Source organism: Bubalus kerabau, chromosome 20 (assembly GCF_029407905.1).
Source record: "Bubalus kerabau isolate K-KA32 ecotype Philippines breed swamp buffalo chromosome 20, PCC_UOA_SB_1v2, whole genome shotgun sequence".
In the NCBI taxonomy this organism is placed as follows: Eukaryota; Metazoa; Chordata; class Mammalia; order Artiodactyla; family Bovidae; genus Bubalus; species Bubalus kerabau.
This window is the reverse complement of record NC_073643.1, coordinates 18,542,553-18,564,438: the sequence shown is the minus strand read 5'-3', so window position 1 is coordinate 18,564,438 and position 21,886 is coordinate 18,542,553. Positions and strand designations below refer to the sequence as shown.

The window sequence follows — 21,886 nt, the reverse complement described above, 5'->3', positions numbered from 1 at the left end:
AGCAAGGGAATCTCTTTCATAAGGACACTAATCCCACCTCCTGAGGCTTTCCTGTTGGCTAGTGGTGAAGAATCTGCCTGCCAGATTCCAGAGAGCCTGGTGGACTACAGTCCATGTGGTCACAAAAGAGCTGGACACGATTTAGCAACTAAAGGACAATCCCACCTCCCCAAAATCCTACCTCCAAATACCATCACATTGGGGATTAGGTTTCAACATACAAATGGGTGTGGAGCAGGGGGTCACAAACATTCAGTCTATTGTGTTCCTGGGACTGGAAGCCAGTCTTTTGAAGTGCTGGGGTGGGTGGGGGCATTCAAGCAAAGGAAACATCAGTGCAAAGGATTTGAGAAGGGAATGGGCAGGGTGAGAGGACAGGAACACAAATCACTAAACTTGAAGCAGACTAAGAGCAGAAGAAAAGTACTGATACTTCAGGGAAGACGTTCTGGGGAAACCGTTAGGGCCCCTCCCTAGAACATTCATGCCTCAAATATTTATTGAACATCCAGCATGTGCTTAGTGTCTCATGATAAGCCAATGGATGACTCAGAGGCAGTCTGGAAAATCGTGGAAAGCACACACAGAAAAGACAGAGATAAGCACAAGCTAAAGCCAGAGGGGTGGGGCGGGGGCAGTGAAGAATTACTGAGTGACCCTGAGGAGTCTTCACGGTGCTTAGAAGAGGATGGTTTTGGATTATTTGGAATTTATTACTCAGAAAGTATTTCTTGAGTTTTATCCTTTGCCAAACACATGGGTTGATGACTCAGTTCATATCTATCTCTTTAGAGCTCACCTCTAGTTGCACAGGCAGATTTCTGAGCATGGTTCTCCAATGCTGAAACGCATAAAATTATTTGATCACCTTGGAGGACTCTAGTTACGACTCAAAATTGAGAAGCAAAAAAAGGAAAAAAGATTATATATTTAACCATATTAAAAAACTATTCTGAAAAAAAAACAAAAAACAAAAAAAAACTATTCTGCATCTTAAACTTGTAACACCATGAATAAAGTCAAAAGACATACAATACACAGGAAAAATATATGGCAACTAATATTAGAGACTCTCTCTCTGCTATCTATATAAATCAACAAGACCAACAATGCAGTAGAAAAAATGGACAAAGAATATGAACACTGTTCAGGGAAATGAAATGCCAATGACTCAACATATGAAAAGATGCTTCAGTTTTTTTCAGTAAATGTAATTTTGAAATTCTTATTTTATGTATTTTTTCTTGTGGTAAAATGTACATAAAATTAACAATTTTTAAGTGTATAGTTAAGTGGCATGAAGTTATTTACACAGTTGTGCAACCATCACCACATTCACCTCCAGAACTGTTTTCATCTTTCTCATGTCTGTACCCATGAAGCAAGTCCCCATTCCTTCGCCTCCCTCCCTCCCCCAAGTCCTTGGCTACCACTGCTCTGCTTTCTGCCTCTACCTAATTTCTTTCATGGCCTTGACATTTTTAAAAAGTATACTCCAGTTACTTTGTAGAATGTCCCTCAATTTGAACTTACCTGTCCGTCTCTTCATGATTAGATTCTGGCCAATTATTTTGGGCAGAAATATCAAATAAGCTATCAGCTTTCCTGATAGCTCAGTTGATAAAGAATCCACCTGCAATGCAGGAGACCCCTGTTCGATTCCTGAGTTGGGAAGATCCGCTGGAGAAGTGATAGGATGCAGTATTCTTGGGCTTCCTTTGTGGCTCAGCTGGTAAAGAATCCGCTCGCGATGCGGGAGACCTGGGTTTGATCCCTGGATTGGGAAGATCCTCTGGAGAAGAGAAAGGCTACCAACTGCAGTATTCTGGCCTGGAGAATTCCATGGACTGTATAGTCCATGGGGTGGCAAAGAGTCGACTCGACTGAGCGACTTTCACTATCAACACATAAGTGATGCTGGTCCTCAGTTGTATCAGGAGGCATAAGGAATCTGTCTCACTCGTGGGCAAGTATTTAGTTAACGGGGTGCCTACCAGGTTTCTCTACTGTAAAGTTACCATTTCTTCTTGCAGAGATTAATCTGTGGGGAGATACTTCGAAACAATGTGGAAGATGCATGCGTTTGAGAAAGTCACAGATCCCTTCCACGCGTCAGTTTCCCCATCTGAGAAGTGGAGACAGAGACGTCTGAAACTTGAATTCGAGCTTAAGGAAGTGAAAGTGCTCGAGAGACTGGAGAATCAGCTTCAGCCCTTGGCAAAACCCCCAAACACTAGGAGTTAAATTTTTGAACACTCTAAAGGATGGGGAGAGACTCCCAGGGCTGAGCCGAGACTGGAAACGCTCGCGTACGCCTGCGCAGGGACGTGACCACAGAGTTGGTCCTCCAGAGACAGAGAGGCCGGAAGTTGTCTTCAAAGAAGCGCTAGACTGTTGGGTTGGCTGAGCTGAAGCTCTACGAACAGGGTCGGCAGGCAGTTCCGAGTAGTAGTCGCGGCAGTTCGTCGGCTTGAGGGGCTCCAGGAGTCTGGGCGGGGAAGATGGCGTCTCGGGCAGGCCCGCGAGCGGCCGGCACTGACGGCAGCGACTTTCAGCATCGGGAGCGCGTCGCCATGCACTACCAGATGAGGTATGAAGTGAGGCGAGAAGCCCGCAGGGCCAGAGACGCAACGCCGGCCTGGTCTCAGGGTTTTGCTCCTGAGCCCGCCCTCGAGCACCTCCCAGGTCCCCTCCACCTGGCACGGTCCAGGGCCCGCCCCCAATGCCGGGAAGCCCCGTCACTCCTGTGAGTTCCACCCCTTGATCCCTCTGTACCTTGAGGGAGTCCGGGCCCTGGGGCGTGGTTATGTTGGCCCGGCTCTCCGACCTCGGGAACCTAACTCCTAATTGAGCCTCAGTTTAATCTGCCTTTTTGGTCTTGAAGAATTGGTGAGCCAATAATCTCGTGAGAATGTAACATAAAATCTAGCACAGAAGTCTGCCCAGTACGCGGTAGCTGTTAAATTTTGGGTCGTTTTGGGGTGTGGACCCTAACGTCGAGACTTTGCTTCAAACGAATTTTATGGAACACCCCGCCCCGCCCCCCCCCCCCCATCATGTAAGGGATAGTTCTGCGTTCGTTTATTCGTTCAACAAATATTTATTTACCTTCTACCCAATCATGCATTGTGTTAGGCACTGAGGATATAATAGCGAAAGCAGCCCTGGTCTTCATATTCATGTTATACCTTCAGTAAAAATTTATTGACAAACAACAAATCTGGTCCCTGCCTTCATGGAGCTTGAAGTCTATGGGTGACTGATCCCCCTCCCACCACACACACACACACACCTTTCTGCACTTTCTATTATATGATATATATATTTTTTAATTTAGAGGTTTTCGCTCCTTAAATCCACTGAAGTTTCTCAGAATCTTTTCCACATCTTTTTTTCCAGAGTTTTAAAGAATGACAAGCCCTTTGGAACCTCACTTTATTCTTGTGCTTAGACCCTTGTTCAAGGGAACCTCACAACCCAAGCTAGCATTTTCATGCCTGTCTAGAGCAGAAACTCTGCCCTCTGGAGATGTGAAGGGGATATATTTAGGACCTAAGAAAATTCAAAGAATAAGAGAAAATTTGCTTACTTTAGAAGAAAAATGCTTACTTTTACTGAAGAAGTATGGACAGCCTGAGTTGGTTTCTTTGCTGCCAGTACCTCATTCCATAGGCTCTACTCATATGCTACGGTCAGGGTTCTCTTTTTTTAATGGCCGTGCAATGCAGATTGCAGGATCTTAGTTCCCTGACCAGGGGTTGAACCTGGGTCCTTGGCACTGAAAGCACAGAGTTCTAACCACTGGATCGCCAGGAAATTCCCCAGAGTTTTCTTTCTGAACACAGCCCTGAGTTACTCTTCTGTCTTTAAAATGACTGAGTCAGAGTCTTTGCAACTTCATATCCCGCTACTCCCCTCCCTGCCACAGTGTAGTCCTTCCACACCCAGCTGTTTGCTCTCCTGGAACACAAATGTTTATGCCTTTTTGCCTGCATGCTATTACCTCCGCTCAGAATGTCTATCTCCACCTACCTCTCAGAGCCTAGCTCAGATATCACCCTTGTCTAGATAGCCTTCTCAGTCAACTCATTTCAGTTGGAGTTGATTACTCCTTCCTGTGATCCCATATATTTTGCAACATAGATTTACAAGAGTTTTTCCAGTTCGTTTGTAATTACTTTTTCTTCCTCTGCTTTGTTCCCAGCCTCCAGGCAGGAACTATACCTTATTTATATCTGTATCCCTGTGTCCAGTACAATTGCTTGACATACAGCTGGTGTCAGAAAACTCTGAATGAAAGATACTTCTCCCTCTTCTCTGCCCCACAGTGTGACCCTCAAGTATGAAATCAAGAAGCTGATCTACGTGCATCTGGTCATATGGCTGCTGCTGGTTGCCAAGATGAGCGTGGGACACCTGAGGCTCTTGTCTCATGATCAAGTAGCCATGCCCTATCAATGGGAGTACCCCTATTTGCTAAGCATTGTACCCTCCCTCCTGGGCCTCCTCTCCTTCCCCCGCAACAACATTAGCTACCTGGTGCTCTCCATGATCAGCATGGGGCTCTTCTCCATTGCTCCCCTCATTTATGGCAGCATGGAGATGTTCCCTGCTGCACAGCAGCTCTACCGCCATGGCAAGGCCTACCGCTTCCTCTTTGGTTTTTCTGCCGTCTCCGTCATGTATCTGGTGTTGGTGCTGGCGGTCCAAGTGCACGCCTGGCAGTTATACTACAGCAAGAAGCTCCTAGACTCTTGGTTCACGAGCACACAGGAGAAGAAGCGTAAATGAAGCCTGCTTGATGGACTGCTGTGTGAGGTGACGCCTGGGCCTCCCACCCAGTGAACTGAGAGGGTAAAGGCGCTGCTCTAAAATCTCCTTTGGTGATTTTGGCGGCTGCAATGTTGGCAACTAGTGCAAACTAAGCCTGAGTTCTGCAGAGCCCCTTCTGTTGCCATTAGCTGGTGGTGGAACTGTTTAATTTATTCCTGGTTGGTGGAACTGGGTGATCAACAGCTGTGAAACAAACTTCGGCTTGTTGAAGTTGAGGTCCTTCTGAGTTTTTCATCCTGACGTCTTCTTGGTCATTCTCTCCACTTCCATCCATCACCCCTTCCCATCAAAACTGAAGGAGATGGGAAATCAGTCAAATTCTCCTTCAATCAGTGGGTCCTGGAGCAGGAAACATCTGGGAGGCTGCTCCCCCTGCAGGTGTTGGTCTCTACTGTGAGACCTTTTAATTAAAAAGAACCTCAATAAAGTTACAACTGCCTAGTCCCCCCTGTGCCTTGTGTTGGGGATTTGATAGAATGTGAAAAGTGTGTTGTGTGATGGCCTTAAGCTCTCGGAGGTAAGTAGAGGCTCCCTGAGAAACCTGGCAGTGGCCGCAGGGAAGTGAACTGGGCACAGGGAACCTAAGTCATAGTTGAAACCCTGCAACTGATGGGCAGGAGCTACCATGCACCATAAGGTTAACCTCCACCTATAAAATGGTTCATTCTCATTTATGCAGCTTGGGTTATGGGCTTGTCTTTTGACTGGATATTCATGGTTATCATTCAGTGTTAACAGTGTGTTTCGTGTGTAATACTGTTTTATGGTTTCCAAATGAATTTTAAAGTATCCTACATATAGGGAATTTGCAATCTCCATGAAGCATAACATCCTTGTGAAACATCCAGTGAACACAGTATGTAATGGTGTGGAGCAGATAAGTGTAAAAGGGATGTGGTAAAGAGGTCTGTGAACTAAACCTCCTAAAGTCTGACACATTGTAAATGTTTATTGCTTGAAGGATGAGTGTCCCTTTGCTCTTACCTGCTTGACTTTGTCATGTCTGGATGACGCCCAGATTCTAACTGTGGATCCCTGCCCTCCAGAGTCATTCTGTTCTATAAACATTCTATGTACTCAATCTCTATTAGGTACTGGCAGTACTTCTGTGTACCTAAGTTTTAGATGTCCTGATTATCTTGACAAACTCTGTGTGTCCTGAACTTAACTCTTTGCCTTCCACCTCATATCCATTTCTCTTTCTGCCTCCTTGTGTGCTGATGAGTATACCAAGAGCACAGCTCCGAATCATCAAGTCCCTTACTATGTGCCCTTGTTTTCTGAACAACCAAAATTCCTTAATCCCTTTCAGACATGTCCAAAGTGTGGTCCCAGTGCATCACTCCTGGTTTATCTCCTGATACCCTCGCACACTGTCTGTCTCAGTCAGGAGAACCTCTCATGAATCCCCGTATCAGTTCCATGTTTTCCCAATTTCCTTCAAAATTTTCCTTTCAAAAAACAAAAGTTTTCCTTTTCTACTCTTTACTAGTTACTTCTCTTTCAAGACCTAGTTTATATGGTAATTCTGGAGCCTTCTGGTTACTTCAGTTCAAGGAGTAAGGGTTCTTTCTTTGAATTCACATGTCACTTTAATTTTATCTTTTCTATTGACAGAACTACTAACATTTTTTCTCACCCCTAGTAGCTAATGTATAGTGTGCTTTCTGAATTTATTGAGTGAAATAATTTGTCCTACTGTAGACTAAAGTCGTAACAAAGAACTAGACTGATGCATGGGTAGGATTTGGAGAGCAGAGAGGTGCAAACGTAAATGAGTGGGTAATGGAGTTATGTGCACAGGCAATGACTGCTAATTTTCAAAGAACCGGGATATAAATAATTTATTTTTTAAAAGTATAAAATTGATTTGATTATTAGAATGGTACTTTACAGTCTTGGAACACTTCTCAAGACTCATGAAAATTAGTGTCAACAACCAAAAAAAAAAAAAAACAAACCATTTGGTTAATTTTAGTTTTCTGCTTGTTGGGTTGTTGGGATTCTAACTTTTTGGGCTTCTCCAATCACTTTTTCCCCCTTGCCTCATGGTTGTAGTACTCCCTGAAGTAAACAAGATTCCCTTTGAAAAGGATCTTGATTTAGTGGGAAGAGGACTGTATTTGGATCAAAAGGCAGAAGGTTCACATACCAAGATCAGCCCTGCCTAATTCACAAGAATGTTTTAAAGATCAAATAAAGTCTTGTGAAAGTGCTTAAAGAACTCTCTGTAACACTATATAAATGTGAGGAATGGTTATTAATCCCTGATCTTACAGAGCTAGAGGATGTAGGCATTGGAAGTACCCTTAGTGAGTATCTAGTCTGTGGGAAAGGCACTGTGGTATAGTGGAGAAACAGTTTCTGATAGTACACTGACTCAAATCTAGCCAGACATTTTGCTTCCTTTTGCCTTGATTTGAGCCTCGTTTGTTTGATCTAACATATGGGGGATCATAGTATGTACCACACACGGTGGTTGTGTGGGTTCAGTAATGTACGTAAATTGGCGCTCATGCTTAGTCGCTGAGTCGTGTCCGACTCTGACCCCATGGACTGTAGCCTGTCAGGCTCCTTCTGTCCATGGGATTCTCCAGGCAACAGTACTGGAGTAGGTTGCCCTGTCCCCCTCCAGGGGCTTATCCTGACCCAAGGATCGAACTTAGGTCTCTTGTGTCTCCTGCATCACAGGCGGATTCTTCACTGCCGAGTCATTGGGAAAACTGTGTAAGCCATAGTATGTGCTTAGCTTAATAAAATATCAAAATCCCTTCCAGTGATGAGCAGTGTTGGTGCTTCCCTCTCATGATGGAAGTCCCAGCCACTTCTCTTAAGCATAATTTCTTGCCTCCATATTCTGGAGTTTGATTCCTTCTGGAAGAGCAGGAGTAAGAAAGGGACACTTGTGTACTCTTGGTTTTTGTTGGTCTAATTTGTTGGGCCTTCTTGCACAGGGTGCCCTGATAGTAGGCACAGTTGCCTCAACAGATCTTGGGAATCTGCCATCACAGGAAAAGCCTAGAGACCCTGCTGCAGTTGTCTGACCAGAGTCCACACATGGATAAAGCTTTGTCAGGAAAAACGGCTGTCCAAGGCCCCCATAGTGTACTCTACCTGAGCACGTGTCAAGGCCTGCCATGACCTCCTGAGCACCTGGCTTGGTCCCCAAGTAAAGGTTATTGGAGCATGAAGTCTGGATCAGCTCATTCAGACACAAACCACAGGTGAGACAGGCCCTGGGCACTTTTCTAAAGGGATAGGACCTAGTGCTGCAGGCCTACCACACACCACTGTTGCCATTACTCCCGTTGGCCACCTCCTTTTCCAGCCACAGAAGTATTCCTGCTCCTCCCTTGTTGACACTTGCCAGACAATCCTTACTCCCCTAGAAATCTGATCACTGATAACTCATTCCCATAAGACATACGTATCCTTTATTCTTTCCATCTATTATGATTTCTTTCCCCACATTGTTAACCCTGCCAACTCATCACATTGTTCAGTCTAGTACTTCTGTGGACTACAAGGCCCAGAAACCACAGATCTCCCTAAAGCAGTGTGTTGTGACAGAAAGAGCTAGAAAGACATGGGGGTGAGTCTCCTCTTTCCGTTTTGTGTTTGGTTAAGTTACTTAATCTTCCTGGTGTTCCCAAGCCTGTAAGATGGTTTGGTAAGACTGACCTCAGGGGTTATAGACCAGTGGGCCAAGCCCATAGCCCAGAATCTGATGGTAGGAGTTCAGCAAAATGTTGGTCTTCCCCAGGGTGTGCTGGAATTCACCCACTGTACTTTTTAAACTCCATTTTGGGAAAGGCTCCACAATAAATGAACTAGCAAGACAAAAAAATATAGACCTCCTTTTCTCCCTCCTTTCCCCTATTTTCTGTCTCTTCTGCCTTTTATACATGCTCTTTTTCTTCCCTTTCTTATGTATGTATATGTGTCTCTGTTATTTCTTTTCCACTTCTCCTCCCATACCTTAGCCAGAGTCAGGGAACAATTAACCAAATGTTAAATGTTTTCATTGTGAGAATCAGAAGATGAACATGAAAGTGTTAGTCTCTCAGTTGTGTCCAACTCTGTGACCCCATGGACTGTAGCCTGCCAGGCTCCTTCTGTGTATGGAATTCTTCAGGCAAGAATACTGGAGTGGGTAGCCATTCCCTTCTCCAGGGAATCTTCCCAACCCAGGGATCAAACGCGGGTCTCCTGCATTGCAGGCAGATTCTTTACCATCTGAGCCAAGCGGAAAGCCCAGAAGATAAAAGGAGTCAAAAGTGAAAAGTGTTTGAGAACGGAGCCAACTTTCTCACTTGGTGCCCCCGGCACTAGAAAACACATTATCGGTATAGATCTAAACCATTGTGGGCTAAGTGAAAAATTAGGGGGAAGACTCCGTAATCTATCTGAGCCACCAGGGAAGCCCAAGAATTCTGGAGTGAGTAGCCTATCCCTTCTCTAGGGGATCTTCCAAACCCAGGAATCGAACCGGGGTTTCCTGCATTGCAGGCAGATTCTTTACCAACAGAGCTATCAGGGAAGCCTTAGTATGGCCAGACCACCCTTTTCTCCCTTCACATCTTAGCAGTTTGTTTGCAGTGATGGGCTCCAAGGCCAAAAGAACTTAGGCAGGCAGGCCCTTAGAAGTTCTCAGGAGCAGAGGAGCATGAGGCAGTGGGAGGAGAGGCCCTAGGATGGTAGAAAATGAACCGTGAGAGGCTGGCAGAATTGGAGCTCCTTGGGCTTAGAGACCTTGACCAAATCATTCTCTTTTCTGCTTCTTATTTCTCTCCTTAATTCTCACTTACCTGTGTTGTAAGATAGTTAAGAGGATCAGCTCTGTAACTGCTTCACATAGGAAATGTGAAATAAACTGCTTAGATGAAACATCATAGTTTACATTTACCCAACTACAAAGCACCTATTTCATGACATCCACTTCTAGGCACTGGAGAAACATAAAGAATAAGAAAAGATCTTTCTAAGGAACTCAAGAGTTAGTATTTTTAGGATAATGGGTACAATGGGGGTCTTCAGACAGTGGGCCTGAAGACTTAGAAACTGTTGATAGAATTGGCCTAAAGACAGCTATGGTCAAGCTACTGAAAGGTACAGAGGGCTAATAACAGTGTCAAGGTACCTTCACCCAGTAGGTGTGCCCCCAACTTTTTTTCCATTGTGTGTGTCACCAAGGTGAGAGCTGAAGCAGCTCAAATGCTCCGTGAGCAGGAGGAAGCCGTGGGACGACGGGGAGGGACCCCACAGAGAACAGAGCCTTGTCAGCATCGGAAACCACAGGAAACCAGGTCAGTGTGTGGGGCCCGCTCCCTCTGCTCCAGCACTCAGCTCTGAACTCTAGGGCTTCCTGAGCAGACTGTACTGATTAGTGGATCCTTGGAGCTGGAGGCCTTTTGGCAGAAGAGCTAGAAGAACAGGCCAGTGGGTCATCAGAAAGCTACTCTATAATCCTGAGAGTCAGCTGGGTAGGGCCAGGGTGCGTTGGGGGACACGTGAGCTTTATGTGCCTCCTATAGTGCTTTCTTGTTCCACTCTAAATAGTGCTCAGTCACCTCTGTCTCCAGCACCCAATGCACAGAAGTGCTTGATAGCTCTGTCAGCCCTCTAAGTGAGAGGATGAAGCATGTGTCCAGGGGAGATCCAAGTCCCAGAGCTGCTAAGGGGTGGGTCCCATCTACAGGGTGTTGCAGGAGTAGGAGGGGTTAAGTAGATGCAACCTGCCATCCACCCCCTAGCCGTATACCCGCCTCTTTCCTGTTCTTTGCCAGAGCAAGAGCCCCCTTGCCCTTTAGGTAGGGGAGCGGGGTTTTCTGAGGGGCAGATGTTCCCCAGTCCCTGCGCTTGGGGAAGGAATGTGGCCTGGCCGGCTGGTTGGGAACGAGGAGGAGCTCTGGGGCAGGGCGGGGCAGGGGCAGGCTGAGGCGAGGGCTCCTGCTGGCAACGCACTCCCGGCTGCTGCGCAGCAAGCCAGCCCAGGCCCTGCCGCCCACCTTCGGGCCGTGCAGCCATGCACTGGGCGCCTTGACCCCACGGAACCCCATGGGGAGCCCCAGACTGGCAGCCCTGCTCCTGCCTCTTCTCCAGCTGATCACTGGCCTGTCTGCGTCTGCTGGGATTGGCTGCCCCTTACTTCTCCGCTGGAGCACCCGCTGTCTACTGGCCTCCCGCATGGTAAGGTGCGCCTGCCACTGCTGGTGGGGACACCTGGCTCGCACAGGCTCATAACACTCCCCACTCTCCAGCCTGTCCTTTCCTACCACCCAGGTCCCTAAGCTCTGATCGCAGCATCAGCGTGTCCTCTACACCATCTTGAAGTGATAGCCATAGTCCCAGGGCACCGAGGGCCTGGGCAGGGTGGAGCTGGGAAGAAGAGAGCCGGAGTGGATGGGCTATTGGTTTACGGGTCTCAAGCAGGGAGAACACCCCTGTGAGAACCTCTGCTAATTATACTTCTGTCCTTTCTTTTCCCTACCTGGCCCTGTGCTTTCAGGATGGCAGTTTCACTGGTGAGTCTCATTCCCTGCCCTGCTCCCCTTCCCTGTTTCCTCCATTCTAATTTTTTTTTTTCTCTACCTAAGAAGTGGCATAGTATCAAGGGAAAAGCACAGGGTTTAGAGTGAGGACAAGCCTGGATTTGCCTTGCAATACTGCCACATACTCCACACATGGCTTCGGGCAGTGCACGGTGTCTGAGGGGTACAGCAGCAGAGTAGAAATGATTGTACAATGAAAACTGTTGTCCCTGAGCTGTGGGGAGGATTAAATGAGAGCCAGGTAAATCTCCAGGCACTCTGCCTTGACTAGTTCTTCACCAGTCAGTCGCACAATGATCCTTGCTATTTTACGGTACCTTCTGCTTTTCAAGGTATTTTGCTACACATTATCTTACTTGAGCTTGACAGCAGCCCCACTTTATGAATAAGGAAACTGAGGCTTACAGGAGTCTGTAACTTGCCTCAAGTCACTTGGCCAGGGTCTAAGTGGCAGTGCTCAGCCTCAAGTCCAACTTGTCTAAGGCAGAAGGGACCTCCTGGGACCTTACTGTCTGATTTCCTTTTCTTCTGTCACAGGAAGGTCTGCCCAGATTCCTCACCATACCCAGCCGGCCCCCCACCTCTCCCCAAAGCCTTGGTGTGCTTGCTGCTGCCACTGTCCCCACTGCTGGTGTCTGCATCTGGTGTCGGGTCCCTCGGGTATGAGAAACAGCGCTCTGGGCCATTCTTAGAGGAGATGGGAATTGGGGGAATTGGGGGTGAGCCAAGTGAGATGTATCACACTAAAAGAGATGTTAGTCCTGTTGCCAACCTCAGCAGAGACTTCAGCTATCCTGAAATAGCACACTGTGCCTACTGATGAGTTCTGTTGTATCATTTTGTGAAGGTGTTTCTCCTTTCAGCTGGTACCAGTTCTTGGGATTAAAATGTTTCAGTTCTATGAATTTACTATTACTGCGTTCTAGTTGTAAGGCAAGATCTGTCTTATAAGAAAGAACAGACAGATCTTATTCAGCTCTACATTTTTCTTGCCTACCTCAGTGCCTGGGACATACTAAATTCCCACACACTGCTTAAGAATCGACAGTTTATAATTTTTCACTGTTATAAATAATGCTACTATGAATCTTTGTATACACATAGATTTTTCTCTACTTAAGAAATTAATTCTCTTTGGTTGTATCATAACTTTCAGGACTATAGAAGTTTGGGAGCATTACCCTCCCTGATGTAAAATGATTGACTGTCCAACTCCAGGTCACATCTTCAGATAGGGGAGGGACTGTGAAGGGCTGGATAGTAAATGTGTTGTTCCCTGTGCAGGGCTTCAGTGGGGTTGGCTCCACCTCCTAGTGCAGAAATCCGAAAAGTCTTACAAGTTCTGGCTCTGTAGGAGACACAGGATGCCAGCGTCTGCTCAGGTACTCTCCCTGACAATGCCAGCCCTGCCCTATGCCCTACAGCCCTTCCCTTTCTGGCCTCTCCTTCTGTTCTCCAGTCACCCAAGAGAGAGGGAAAGCGTGGAGCTGAAGTAGACTCTTCTGTCCATTACACAGTTAGGGACACTAAAGCTTAAATGTTGAGCAGCTTGCCTGTTGTGCCCCGGGCTGCTCCATAGACAGGAATAGAAGCCAGAGTTCCTGATTTCTGCCCTGAGGCCAACCTTGCTGTCTGCCTGCAGAGGAAGTTGCTGAGTAGCTGCTGCCTGTCTGAGAAGGGCCATCACAACTCCAGCCTCTCCCCAGATAGCTCCCACAAGGGGCTACGCTCCAAAAGAACCCAGCCGGTGGATCCAGAGGCAGGGGAAGGTCTCTCCAGATCCGGCTCACAAAAGCTTGGAGGTAGGCACATCATGTGACTGGAGATAGTGGAGCCAAGTAGTGGTGCCTGTGCTAAGGCCAAGAGACAAGGCCACCAAATCCCCCTTCTCCCCAGGACCTGAGTTCTCCTTTGACTTGCTGCCTGAGACAAGGGCTATTCAAGTGACCATTCCTCCAGGCCCAGAGGTCAGTGTGCGTCTTTGTCACCAGTGGGCACTGGAGTGTGAGGACCTGAGCCATCCCTTCGATGCCCAGGTATGGAGTGCCATCTGCCCATAAAGCCAAATCACACAGGGCCGGAACCAAAGGACCTACCCATTGTACAGATGAGGAAACTGAGGCCCAGAGAGGAATGGTAATTGTCCAAGACTTCTTACAAGTCTGAAGTGCCTATCATGAAGACTTTGAACTAGAGAGAGAAGGCAGGGGGCCGTGTCTCTTGGCAGGAGAGGAAGGGAAGAGGGGGTAGAGACCTGGGACAACCATGAATGCCTAGCAAGGTGAGGAATATGGCACTTAACCTCAGTGCAATGACCCTCAGTGAGATTCAGGTTGCCTTTTCAGTTCCACCAAGATGTTGTTTTCCCTGAGAAAGTAATAAATTGGTCACATCTGTCTTGATACCCTTCGATCTCTCTCTCTTTTGTCACTGCTCCTCAGAGAATGAGATGTCCCCTGTTCTCCCAGCCTGTGGCCTGACATCCCACCTCAACCTCCAGTTGTCATGGATACTCTTGTATACAGTTGGAGCCATTTGCAGGGACTGATGCTGTACCCAAGTCCCTCAGGTCTCCACATTTAAAATGATGATGATGCCTCCCGACATCATCGTGATGCTAGCATTTAATGCATTGAGTTGGTGCTTCTAGCACCTAGCACCCTCCCCAGCATACAGTAGGGGCTCAATAAATGTATATTCCTTTCCCCAACTCCTCCCTCCCCCTATTCCATGTATTGAGACACTTAGAGCAGATGGCCAGACTACAGGACAGAGACCCCCTGAGAAGGAATTTGTCAGTGAAAGAAATAAGCCTCAGATAAGAGGAAAAGCAGGATGTATGGTGGGTAAGTTCCAGCTTCTTCCTGCCCTTGTCCAGGGTGCCTCTGCTCTTTCTCAGCCCCCTCTTCATCTCTCCCTTTGCTGAACTGTCCACAGAAAATTGTGCCTGGGAGCCACACTGTAGATCTGCCTTATGAATTCCTTCTGCCCTGTCTGTGTATCGAGGTAAGCAGAGGGAAAGGTGTGGATGGTCCATGCTCCACTCCTAGGCCACCCAGACAGCACAATTGGTCAAGTGTATCTCCACTGAGTCCGGTTTTAAAAGGGCTGGTGTTAATGAGATGCTGGGGGAGACTGGTGCCAGCCTAACAGTGAGCCTCACACTGGGTCAGGGGTGGAGGTGTCCTGCTGATCATGGGATATTCCTGGGGGTGGTTCCAACCTCAGCCCCACCCAAACCCAGCTTGCTTTTGTTGAGACCCAGCCTCAGCCTACCCACAGAGCAGAATAGACAGCTGCCTTCACTGGGTGTCCTGAGCCGTTAGGGTGTGGGCTCATGGCCACTGCAAGGTTGCATATGGCTCCAGAAGTGCCATTCCCACTAGCCCTACATGGCAGTCCTCCTCCTCTGCCTGTAGGGCTGAGGGGGCCTAGCATTAAGACTTCTTTTAAGGGACTTCCCTGGTGGTCCAGTGGCTAAGCCTTCACACTGTCAGTGCAGGGGGCCAGAGTTTGATCCATTGTCCGAGAACTGGATCCCACATGCTGCAACTGACGATCTCACGTGCTGTGACTAAGACCCAGCACAGCCAAATAAATAAATATATTTTTGAAAAAAGGCTCCTCTGGGATAGACAGAAAAGTCTGGGGGCCTTGTTACTGGGAAGGAGATGAAAGGGAAGGTACAGGCAGAGACATGTAATGAGGAGCGCCTGCCAGGGGTACAACGACTGGATGTTGAGGGGAGAGGCCTGGAAGGGCACTTGACAGCTTGGAAATTGCTGAGAATGGACACCTAGGAAGGCAGAAGTTGAGGAACATGGACCTCATGATTTGCCTTTTTCTGGGGCTAGGTTCTCCTCTCCCAGAGAAGAGGACTCAACCCCTCCCTCACTGATCTTGCTCCTATAGTGCGGAGTTCCTCCCCGAGCGCCTCCACCCTGGCCTGCACCCCACACGGCTGCCCCTCCTTGGTGCCCAGCCAGCTCAGGCAGCTTGTGTCCAGGCAAAGTCAAGCCAAAATGAGTTTCAAGTCTGAGTGATGTCGGGAAAGCCAGTCCTCTGACCTCCATCCCTGTTCCCTTCTCCCACAGGCATCCTACCTGCAAGAGGACACCGTGAGGCGCAAAAAATGTCCCTTCCAGGGCCAGCCTGAAGCCTGTGAGTGCTGCTCATGTGACTCCTGTGCACGCACACCTTCTCTCTGTCTCTCTCCCACACACACGTACATACACACAAACGCACGCACATGCACACCGTCTACACTGGTATGGGAGGAAGTCCGCAGAAAGCATGAGGCACTTTCTCTGGAATCAGTGCGGAGGCAAGTCATGGACTACCGTGTCTGCTAAATCAGACTGTTGAACATTGTCCTAGGCACTATGGGAGGTTCAGAAATATCCACCCCAGGAGTCAGTGTACTAAGAGGGCGGATCAGAAGACCTGGGCTCATCCCAGCTCTGCTACTCATTCTTCTCTGAGCCTCATCTGTGAAATAATGATACTTGCCCTGCCTCCCTTTCCAACTCCTTATGAGACTGGAATTCAATATTATATGTGAAAGTGGTTGGTGACATCTATGCATATTGTTGAGCCCAAATTGCAGAGACAGGATGCTCAAACATGACAGATGAGTAGCACCAAGCAGCCTATGGTCCACAGCAGGTTTGTAACTAAGGAATAGGCTATAGGGCATGACCTGTGGGGACAGAGAAGCCCATGATGGTTGTCTCAGGGGAGGGAGAAGCCCATGGTGGTTGAATAGAAAAGGTCTCCTAAAGGAGGTGACACCTGAGTTGGGCTCAGAAAAAGGGCAGGATTTAGAAAAAAGAGAACGGAGGATAAAGCATTCCGAATTCTGAGAGGAATTTAAGAAAAGATACGAAGATTTTGAGTTTGGGGAGCAGCAAGGAGTTGGCCAGAAGGGAGGCACAAGAAGGAGAGGAGACAGCTAAATATAAAAGGTAATAGAAGGGGCTGGAAGCGGCATGCTCCTTTATCACCTAGGCAGACCATGGCTGTACCAAGCTCCTTCAGAAATATCATCCTCTGATGCCCTGGGGATCGGGATCAGTTTCAGGCCTCCTGGGCCTCACTCTCTGCCCCTGCTGCCTGCCCAGATGGCTCAGACTTCTGGGAGTCAATGAACTTCACTGACCACAGCCAGCACATTAAGATGGTCATGGCCGTGACACTCCGCTGCCCACTGAAGCTGGAGGCCTCCCTGTGCCAGAGGCGGGGCTGGCCCACCCTCTGCGAAGACCTCCCCAATGCCATGGCTCAAGAGTCAGAGGGGGTGAGTCAGGCCTTCCTAGGGCCTGGGTGAGCAGGGCTAGGGCCTGGGGCCCTGCTCTCAACTCTCTTCTCCCCCCGCAGTGGTACGTCGTAGAGAAAGTGGACTTGCATCCCCAGCTCTGCTTCAAGGTACCAGCATGGGCAACAGGGGCTGGGAAGGGTGTGCATGGTGCCTGGAGCTTGCTGACTTGCCATTCTTGGATTTCTCAGTTCTCTTTTGGAAACAGCAGCCACGTTGAATGCCCCCATCGGACATTCGGTGAGCCAATAAGTGACCCTGGCTGGGACCCCTCTCTCACCATTTCACCCTCACACAACTGTGGTGAAGCCAAACTCTATCCCTGCCCTAGACTTCTCTGTCACCTGCAGCCCAGCTCCTATAATCTCCCACAAAAACATCATCTCTCACCTGACGCTCTCCCCTCTCCCCCCCTCCACAGCAGCTCCATCCTGGAATGTGAGCATGGATACCCAGGCCCAGCAGGTGGTCCTTCACTTCTCTTCAAGGACACATGTCACCTTCAGTGCTGCCTGGAACCACCCAGGCTTGGGGCAGGACAGCGTGGTGCCCCCCGTGTACAGCGTCAGCCAGGTATGGCCTAGCCAGGGTTTGGCTCCCACTGGGACCTATTGATTAGAGCACATCAGGGAGAGGCAAGCAAATATCTGACTTACAGCATCTGCTGATTTAATGACTTCATAAGCCTGTATTCAGCTGCCTCTTCTGCCAGTCAGTGGAGTCTTCGATGGAGCAGTTTCTAGGCCTTTCCATTTCTGAACCAACAAGGATAAACAGGCAAGAGGCTGGCCCTCTCACTCCCAGCTGCTCTCTGACCCACTCCAACTGCCACCACATTTTGTACTGATGCCCTCTCCTGAACCAGCTGTCCTCCACACACCCCTGCCTGCCTCCACAAGGCATCGGGCAGGAGTTCTCTGTCTCTGGGAGACAGAACCCCAGGAAGCTGAAGTGCTTTTTGCAGAATACTGTGAACCACTGACAGATTTCACTCTGTCATGTGAACTAAAAACAGCTAACTAGCGGACTCTCTTCTGTGTATCTGACATAAAAACCACCATCAAATATATCCGCAAAACCACAGCACCAAGCTGACTAAGCATGGCTTGCTCTTTTCAGTTCTTTCTTATTCACATGCAGCTTGTTTATTTGTTTTATAGTCTTTGAGGGCTCCCAAGCAGACAGATGGTAGTAAATGCTATAGATTTAAGACAAAATCATGTGGGATGACCTAAAATAGGGAGCTATATCCAAGGACTCCTTTATTGCTGTGAGCTGGGAACATCATTGAATTTAACCATGGTTTGAGAGCCACTGTATTATGCCCGCTTACAGCTGGCTGGAGAATGGGGGCTCAGAAGGGCTGGGGCAGAGGGTGGAGGGTGTTTCCAAAGAATGGAGATTGATCCACCCTAACCAATGCCCAGAACACAGGGTGAAGCCACATCCTGCCTGTAGACGGAGGGCCGTCAGTTCAGCGTGCATTTATTCAGTGCCTGCTCTGTTCCCACTCTGTAATAGGCCCTGGGAGATATAAGAAAAGCATGTAACACAGCCTCTGCCCGTAAGGAGCCTATCATGTAATAAATAAGCACTACTACCAAATGAATACACACTGCACTGTGTACTGTAAACGGCATCCACCTGCATATTCCCATCTGAGGCTTTCAGTAACCCAGTGAAATAAGGATTATTATCATTATACACAGATGAAGAAACTGAGGCTCAAGGAGGAAGGTAGTCTATCTCGATGCAAAGATCCCACTGCTAGGAACAACAAAGGGAGTGTTAAGCCTGACTTTGCTAGCTGTGGTCTCCTGACTCTACAACTTACATTCTTTCCAATGGACAAGCTGCCCCTCCAGGTTTGCAGGGCAGAGATTAACCTCCTGGTTTGTGAGCTACTAGAGGACAGAACCAATGTCTGTGCCCACCTTGTTTCCTCAGGGCTTGGTACAGAGTCAGTACTCAGAGTATGTTTGTTGATGAGAGCCTGATTAACGTGTATCTGTGCCACAGTTCAGATCTGGGAGTGATCAGCAGGATCTGGGAATGAAGCCTAGGAAGGCTTCTTGTTGGGGTGGCACTTGGCCCTAAGCCTGGTAGGATTTGGGTGGGGGTGGCGTGGAGAAGGGAAGAGCACCGCATGGGCAAAGGCTCAGGGGCTGCACAGAGCCAGATTTGCCTCTGTGGGGACAGTCATTCTGCTCTTTGTTCCCACAGACTCAGGGCTCAACCCCAGTGACCCTAGACCTCATCGTTCCCTTCCTGAGGCCAGGAGGCTGTGTCCTGGTAAGGAGTTCTGCCCTCACTCTGCATACACACCCCTGGCATCTACGCCACAGGTGGCACATGGGGCAAATCCAGTCAGTAAAAATGTTTGATTTGGCCAGCACAGTGTTCAAAATTGGAATTAGTTGTCACCATTTAACTAGTGGGAGACGTCATATTTTTAACAGTTGATTTCCGGAGTTTCTTGAAAACTCAGAAAGCCTGGTGCTTTGTGTCCACATTCACACGTGGCAATTGGTGTGGGAGCTCAGTGGTGTCTGATTACTTCATTCGGGACTTGTGCCCCTCCAGCTCCTCGTGGGTGCCCTGGTCCTCTTTGGGTTTACTTTCTGAGTTTGCCAAATCTGGCCCAGGCGCAAACCCTGTGCTAGAAGAATGCCCTCTCCAGGGTCCCCCTCTCCATCCTCCCACCTCATTCAGCTTCCCCCTGGAGGAGGGTTTACCTTGGCTCACAAGGGTCGGGGCCTCTGTGCCCTCAGGTGTGGAGGTCAGATGTCCAGTTTGCCTGGAAGCGCCTCTTGTGTCCAGATGGTAAGTTCTTGGGAGGGGACGGGGAGTGAGAGGGAGGCTGGGCACTGAGGAGCTGAGCTTCACCTCACCCTGCTTGACTCAGTCTCTCACAGACGCCTGGGGCTCTTGATCCTGGCACTGCTGGCCTTCACCACTCTACTGGGAGTTGTTTTGGTTCTCACGTGCCGGCGTCCACTGTCAGGTAAGCTTACTGGGAGGTAACCTGGGGACTTTTTTGGCTGCTAAGCCAGTTGCCCTCCCCTTGCTCCCCTGCCCAGGATGCCTTCCCAAAGAGCCTCCTCCCTGCTGTGCGCACCCGTCCTGTTACCAAGGCTTTTAGCCTTAGGCCCCCTAGTGGGCAGAGATGGTTAAAGCAGGACAAAGGTCCCTCTGCGGTAGTTCTCTGCGGCGTCTCTAGGCAAGAAGCAAGTGGGGTGGAAATGCAGCTTGCGCTGCACCTGTCGCCCTGGCCCTTGCCTCTTCCGGGGCACCTTTATCTAAATTAGCCCAAAGGTGCCCTATAGACTAAAGCTGCCTTGGGTACCCAACCCTGGCGCAGATGAGGAACAGGGAAGGTGGAGGGGGGGTGAAGTTCAACCCTATCAGGTAGCCCCGAGGCCTGGGAGGAGAGGGCTGGGTTTTCCTTTAGCCCCTTACACTGCTCATCTGTTGCTCCCGCCCCCAGGCCCCGAACGAGCGCCGCCGGTGCTGCTGCTGCACGTGGCGGAGTCTGAGGCGCAGCGGCGCCTGGTGGGAGCACTTGCTGAACTGTTGCGAGCCGCGCTGGGCGGCGGGCGCGACGTGATCGTGGACCTTTGGGAGGGCACACGGGTGGCACGCGTGGGCCCCCTGCCGTGGCTCTGGGCGGCTCGGGCACGTGTGGCGCGGGAGCGGGGCACCGTGGTTCTTCTGTGGAGCAGCGCCGGCCCCAGCCCCACGGGCGGCCCGGATCCTCGCGCTGCGCCCCTGCGCGCCCTGCTTCGCGCCGCCCCGCGCCCGCTGCTGCTGCTGGTTTACTTTAGTCGTCTCTGCGCCAAGGGCGACATTCCCCCGCCCCTGCGCGCCCTGCCCCGCTACCGCCTGCTGCACGACTTGCCGCGCCTGCTGCGCGCCCTGGACGCTCGGGCTTCTACTGAAGCCACCACCCGGGGCCGCTTCGTCGCCCAGCCGCGCCTGCGGGGTCGCGTGGAGCTGTGCCGCAGGCTGGAACTGGAGGCCGCCAAACTTGCCGACCAAGGCTGAACAGAGCTCAGCGCAGTCAGGATGTCTGTGACTGCAGGCCTAGGGGCACTGGCTGGAACCCCCTCACTCAGCGTCCCCGCCCACTCCCCACGTTTCCCCAGTGTCCAACCTCTTCCTCCTGCTCATGCTTCCTCAGAACCCTCAGGGAGAGTCTCTTTTTACAGAGAACGCCCTTGACCTCAGTCCTGTGGTGGGTGGGGATCATCACACTTCCTCTCTCCACAAGTTCCAGAGAATAGTGCACGTAGGCTCCAGTCCACACCAGAGAGCTTAGGGCTTGGGGAGGCATGAGAGATGTTAGTTCTGACTGGGAGGCGCCTCCAGACGAGTGCGGGCGGAGTGGGGGGGGTGGGGTGCGGTGGAGAGGGCAGAACACCCCTTTGGGGCTAAGGATCCGCCTTTTTCAGAAGGGGGCCCTGCCCACAGTTGGAGGGAGGGAGGGCTCTGGACCCAGGGAAAGAGATGAATAAAAGAAAACATGATGGGTAAGCTAAGAAACACAAGGTGCCTCTTCAGTGTGCCCAGGGTGCTGAGCTGGGGGAAGGGTCAGCATTACCCTACCCAGGGGTGGTTATACATCATTCTGTGGGCCCAGATCCTCTGTGTCCACATTCACATCCACGTCTGTCACGTTCTCACAAGCAGTGCCTCTGAAAAGGCAAAGAGGAATCTGGAGATCTTGATCCTCACTGTGATTCTTCAGAGAGAATAAAGGAAAACAGGTGATGTGGGTCCGTGGTCGTGCAGCTAGCCTGTGGCAACAGCACAATTAGGACCCTGTCTTCCTGCCTCTGGGGTCCTGGGTTCCTCCACCCCACCCCACACTGCAGCATAAGCCAAGCAGTGATGAGAAGTCCGCTTTCTAGTGCCTTTAGAGCTCCTGTCCCACAGTGAGGCCCAAGGAGAATGTGGGAAGGGACCTGGAGTCCCAGAGTCATATGGGAAGTGAAAATGCCCCAGGATTGCCCAAAACTCTCCTCCTTAGGGACTCCCAGAGTGAGTAAGAGCTCCCTTACTCACCCATTAGGCCACCACCCTCTTCAGGGGCCCCTCCCAGCCAGGTGTCAGCAGAGAAGGAGGAGGAGGAGGGGACGAGGAGGAGGGACTGAGCCACCACTCCAGTCCAGGGCTGCTGGCTCCCTAG

The 21,886-nt window shown here is 49.8% G+C and overlaps 3 protein-coding genes across 8 annotated transcripts in view; 2 read left to right on the top strand and 1 right to left on the bottom strand.

Annotated features, from left to right (window-relative positions):
* The window catches only part of CIDEC (cell death inducing DFFA like effector c), a 14,407-nt gene extending 11,407 nt beyond the window's left edge, over positions 1 to 3,000 (bottom strand). Inside the window, exons 1-2 of one of the 2 annotated variants that reach the window (XM_055557044.1) lie at positions 1,534 to 3,000; positions 800 to 841 (exon numbers count right to left, since the gene is read on the bottom strand). The gene's annotated coding sequence lies outside the window, so the exon portion shown is untranslated. The remainder of the gene's footprint in view (positions 1 to 799; positions 842 to 1,533) is intronic. The other variant, XM_055557048.1, reaches the window with a different exon arrangement.
* On the top strand, positions 2,373 to 5,277 carry JAGN1 (jagunal homolog 1). Its single transcript, XM_055557051.1, has 2 exons — positions 2,373 to 2,590; positions 4,329 to 5,277. The coding sequence occupies exons 1-2, from the start codon at positions 2,502 to 2,504 to the stop codon at positions 4,789 to 4,791; spliced, it is 552 nt and encodes a 183-aa protein (XP_055413026.1). The 5' UTR covers positions 2,373 to 2,501; the 3' UTR covers positions 4,792 to 5,277.
* Positions 5,217 to 21,870, top strand: IL17RE (interleukin 17 receptor E). Of its 5 annotated transcripts, XM_055557038.1 has the most exons (19): positions 5,254 to 5,350; positions 7,845 to 8,057; positions 10,027 to 10,139; positions 10,936 to 11,022; positions 11,342 to 11,357; positions 11,922 to 12,044; positions 12,669 to 12,766; positions 13,027 to 13,186; positions 13,281 to 13,420; positions 14,322 to 14,390; positions 15,479 to 15,545; positions 16,505 to 16,680; positions 16,761 to 16,808; positions 16,890 to 16,938; positions 17,120 to 17,271; positions 18,922 to 18,990; positions 19,470 to 19,521; positions 19,604 to 19,702; positions 20,186 to 21,867. In XM_055557038.1, exons 4-19 carry the CDS (start codon positions 11,020 to 11,022, stop codon positions 20,740 to 20,742), a joined length of 1,878 nt encoding a protein of 625 aa, XP_055413013.1. In that variant the 5' UTR covers positions 5,254 to 5,350; positions 7,845 to 8,057; positions 10,027 to 10,139; positions 10,936 to 11,019; the 3' UTR covers positions 20,743 to 21,867. The 5 variants fall into 5 exon arrangements, with proteins under 5 accessions (XP_055413014.1, XP_055413013.1, XP_055413016.1 ...); XM_055557039.1 differs by lacking the exon at positions 7,845 to 8,057 and having other exon boundaries at positions 5,217 to 5,350; XM_055557041.1 differs by lacking the exons at positions 5,254 to 5,350; positions 7,845 to 8,057 and having other exon boundaries at positions 10,044 to 10,139; positions 10,936 to 11,027.
* The last annotated feature ends 16 nt before the right edge of the window (positions 21,871 to 21,886 follow it).